Here is a 3920-nt window from a genome sequence, read left to right as displayed (position 1 = left end):
ACCTGGAAAGAGAGTCCTCTTGGTTGGCCACAAGGCCCTTGTACATGAAAACAGGGTCTTTGGTAACCCTATTAGTTACCCTATTGCTCCCCTATGTCTTTGGTAAATTTCCGGTTCCATGTGTTGTCTTGTACCTGGAAAGACTCTAGAGTCCGCTTGGTTGGCCACAAGGCCCTTTGCAGTAAATATTTCAATCCATGAGAGTTCAAACTTCTTCACGCACAGAGAGAGAGAGAGAGAGAGAGAGAGAGAGAGAGAGAAGATCCATAAGCCGTTTCTATACCCCCCCGTGTGTCACAGTCTGTATGCTCTGGCCTCTCTACCTTCTTCTTCGACGGTTCGACCCGTTTGTTGCTTGTAGGAAGGCTGCACATCATCACCTGACATATGGCTGTGACAGTGGAGGATCTCCATGTCCATTCCAACCAGGCTATGGCCTTCTTCAAGCACCACCCTCGCCTCACATGCTCCATTCTGTTGCTCCTCCTTACCCCTCCCCTACTCCGCATCCTCCTCTACTTCACCCCGCTCCTCTTCTCCACGGCCCTCTGTGTCTTTGCCCTTATCAGCATGAGTCCCTACATCATTGCCACTGATGCAGAGGTTCAAAGGGAGTCAACTCTAAGATCATCGTCGTCGTTGTCGTCGTCGTCGTCGTCAGCAGCAGCAGCAAGGGAAGTGGAGTTGGCTCTAGAAGGCAGAGGCCGCAAACTAGCTGCATCTTCTCCTCTTCCTCCTTTTGACAAGGTGCTTGGAGCTGCTTCGGGGAAAGAACATGGAGCAGAAGCAGTTTGCTCTCCTAGTGATGAGAAATACTCATCATGGCTTGGCTGGATGAAAGGTCTCAATGACATGGGTAGAAGTTGGATGGAGAAGAGGCTGAAGGAAGAAGGGCTTGCTTTGTCTGATCCTGCTAACAGAGACACATTGCTGGCTCTCCTTCAAGCCTCATTTCCTGAGTTTGCTGCTACCTCTACAGAGAGCAGGAGTATTGATTATCTTGATGAGCTTAGATATGGTAAGCTTTACTCACATTTTTGTTAATGAGAACGTTTTATTTTTTCAAGCTGATGAACAGCCGCATCGCTAGAACTCAAGATTTCTTGCATTTATTTAATTTTAGCTTTTCTTTGTTCAGAGCAAAATGTACTCGTGTGCCAAAAGATTTTTTCCTTACATTCTCTGGCATAGTAAAGTTCTCTGGAAATGTGCTCTAGGGTGCACAGAAGTGTGTGCCAGTAAGCCAACTCTGTCTGGCAATCCACCTTTAGGTGCTGGCCAGGAGTGCATGCATCTCAGCAAGCATGTATTCTTTCTAAGCTGGTGGCAGGTGGATGTTAATGTGTTTTGAAATATTTTAAGGAGCTAACTCAGTTGAAATTTGAAGTGCAGATGGATATGGCGGCTTGGAGCTAAGGCCGGAGTCTGGAACTACCGTGGTTGCGCCGAACGAGCCCTCTGACGGGGGCTCTCTATCTGAACCTGAAAGAACTCCCACCGCTCACCTAAAGGAAGTTGGCATCAACAGCTCAGCTGAAGTTGATTGCAAAGTGGAACAACCTGAACAAGAACTGCATAAGAGTTGTCCATGCTGGCCAACAACAGACCAGGAAGAAGGAAAATACCTACCCAAGGCTAGCAGTGTAACAGGGGAACAAGGCAAGGATACCATAGAAAGCTCTTCTGTGATATGCAAAGTAGGAACTGACGCAGAGAAGCTTCCAGAAGAGTCTGGAAACGTCCTAGGAAGGGTTGAAGTGCCTTTGAAAAAGAGCCTTGTATTTGATGTGATACCGCCTACAGCAATGCAGGAGGCAGGAAAGCTCTCACAAGTTGGTGATGGTACGATCGGCGATGGGGCAAGGAAGGGCAAAAGCCAGCAAGCCAGCAGCAAGAGTGGTAGCAGCAGGGGCAGGAGCAGCATGATGGATGGTGACGAGGGGCCTAAGTTTGATGACGACTTGGAGGTGGAGGAGGCCCAGGCTTTGGTGAGAAGCGAGCTCCTGATGCTAGAGATGGAGATAGAGGAGGTGGCATCCAAGCTCAACACAAAGCTTCTGAGCTATGATAAGGCTCCTTCTAGCAAGACCCCGTCTAGCAAAAGGACCACAGGAGGGGGCCGCCTCTCCACCCCCCTCTCTTCTCCTTTCAGGATCCCATCCTTCTCTCTGGATAAGCGACAAGAAAATCCATGAGTCCCAAACATACTTACATTAGTGTTAATTAAGCCCTAGCCCAGTAGCCTTTATGATGTAATTAACCCACACCGGTCTTCCCTTGGAAGAGTTTTGTGTAAGCTTTCTTTTTGACTGAAGGGGAGGGCACCCCAGCAATCGTTACGTATACTTACCACGATAACGAATCATGTGGAGAAGATGCTTTTCTTCTTGCAAATCCTGTAATTTTTGCTTGCTCAAGGCTTACTTTTAAATAGGTCCTTCTACACAGGCTAATCTCTAGCAGTGCACTCGTGACCTGCAGCACTCTCTAGCAGTGCACTCGTGATCTGCAGCACTATGGTTGTGGCTATCTGGTAATGGCGTCTTCAAGAAGAGGGTATGGGTTCGATTCCCATGATCTGTAACAACCTAATGTAATAAGGTGGCCACGCCTAACTTCTAAGCATCGGTCTTGGGGAAACACCGATTGTATCACCTGATCAATCCATTATTTTGGCCCACATGTTTCTGGACTCCTTGTGGTGCCAAAGGATATGGGTGATGGTTTCTCTGCTGCATTGATACACAATGCATGAAGGGGGGGCATACCTTCTTGAACTTGCAGATTCTGTCCTCACTGGGCAGTCATCTAGGGACTCATCTTCCATAGGAGCGTATTGAGTGGCGTTCATGACATCTTAATTCCGGATTCGCTCATTGATCTTTTTTCGTGAGAAGGGCCTCCAGGCTCCCTCATCCGGTCCCTTTTGTTCATCATGCAGGTTAAGCTTGTTTTGGACATCTTCCATTTGCATAGTTGATTCTTGTCTTATGTACTGTCGATGAGCCTTTATGGGAAACCTCATTTTGGTCTTGTACGTATGTAATACGATTTCATTTTGTGGAGTGTGTGTGGACTATAGTAAAGCTGACCCCTGTGCGATCACAACAGGATTTTACCGTGCACACCCATATTGCAACTTTACAGCATGTAGGTTGCATATGGCTAGCTTGGGATGATCCTGGGATGTAGTTGTGCAAAACCATGCAGTGCTTTTGAGATGTATTGGTTGCAAGGAGAGCCCCGGTGAAATGGAAAAGATGATGGATGAGCACTAGGCTCCTTTGGGATAAACTCGATATATTCAAGACTCCAAGATACTTGGGGAAAGACTTGGAAGGGAAGAGGCCAAGGCAGACAATGCATGGCCATGACAGGAAAGGTGTAGTTGGGATTTCTACATCAAATTCTTTGGTCTCACATGGATAGCTCCTGGAGCATCCCATACAATATGTAAACTGGACAAATCAATTCTTGTATGGAAGATCAAGCAAGCTGCCGTCTTCTTTTTCTTCAAAACTGAGAGATCCATGATAATCACGAGAGAATTTCCAGCGATCAGTTAGGCTGTTATCTTCTGTTTTGATGTCTTCAAAATAGCAAATGTCTTCTAAATCATCAGTGCATATCTACTTGAAGAGTTCACAAGCTAAACATAACGAGTGTGGTATTAGAAGGGGAGAGCAAAAGAGTGGACTAGAATATCATCAGTTTGAAGAGCAACCACATGAGCTTGGGCATGATTTTTCGATCATGTGTTGGAGCACCTTGTTGTCCTACCTTGGCAAGCTATTTTTTCTTTCCATCTTTCCATTTCTTCTTAGTTTGCATGCATTATATGCACAGAAATCTTGCATTCGTTGCATTTGATAAACCAAACATACACTTTAATGTTTTTAAATCACTTGCAAGGTGTCATT

At 46.2% G+C, this 3920-nt stretch overlaps 1 protein-coding gene across 1 annotated transcript; it reads left to right on the top strand.

Annotated features, from left to right (window-relative positions):
- Positions 1-206: 206 nt before the first annotated feature.
- Positions 207-3537, top strand: LOC148036606 (uncharacterized). Its single transcript, XM_087678605.1, has 2 exons — positions 207-1018; positions 1393-3537. Exons 1-2 carry the CDS (start codon positions 388-390, stop codon positions 2193-2195), a joined length of 1434 nt encoding a protein of 477 aa, XP_087534731.1. The 5' UTR covers positions 207-387; the 3' UTR covers positions 2196-3537.
- The last annotated feature ends 383 nt before the right edge of the window (positions 3538-3920 follow it).

Source organism: Lygodium microphyllum, chromosome 5 (genome assembly GCF_053477565.2).
Source record: "Lygodium microphyllum isolate KBCC chromosome 5, Lygodium_microphyllum_v1.1.10, whole genome shotgun sequence".
Lineage (NCBI taxonomy): Eukaryota > Viridiplantae > Streptophyta > Polypodiopsida > Schizaeales > Lygodiaceae > Lygodium > Lygodium microphyllum.
Note: the sequence above shows the minus strand (reverse complement) of the source record. Positions and strands in the feature narration are given on the sequence as shown.

Coding starts and splice junctions, on each gene's coding strand:
- LOC148036606 (XM_087678605.1), top strand. CDS start 388: ATGGCTGTGACAGTGGAGGATCTCCATGTCCATTCCAACCAGGCTATG. Junction 1,019..1,392: donor TCTTGATGAGCTTAGATATG/GTAAGCTTTACT, acceptor TTTGAAGTGCAG/ATGGATATGGCGGCTTGGAG.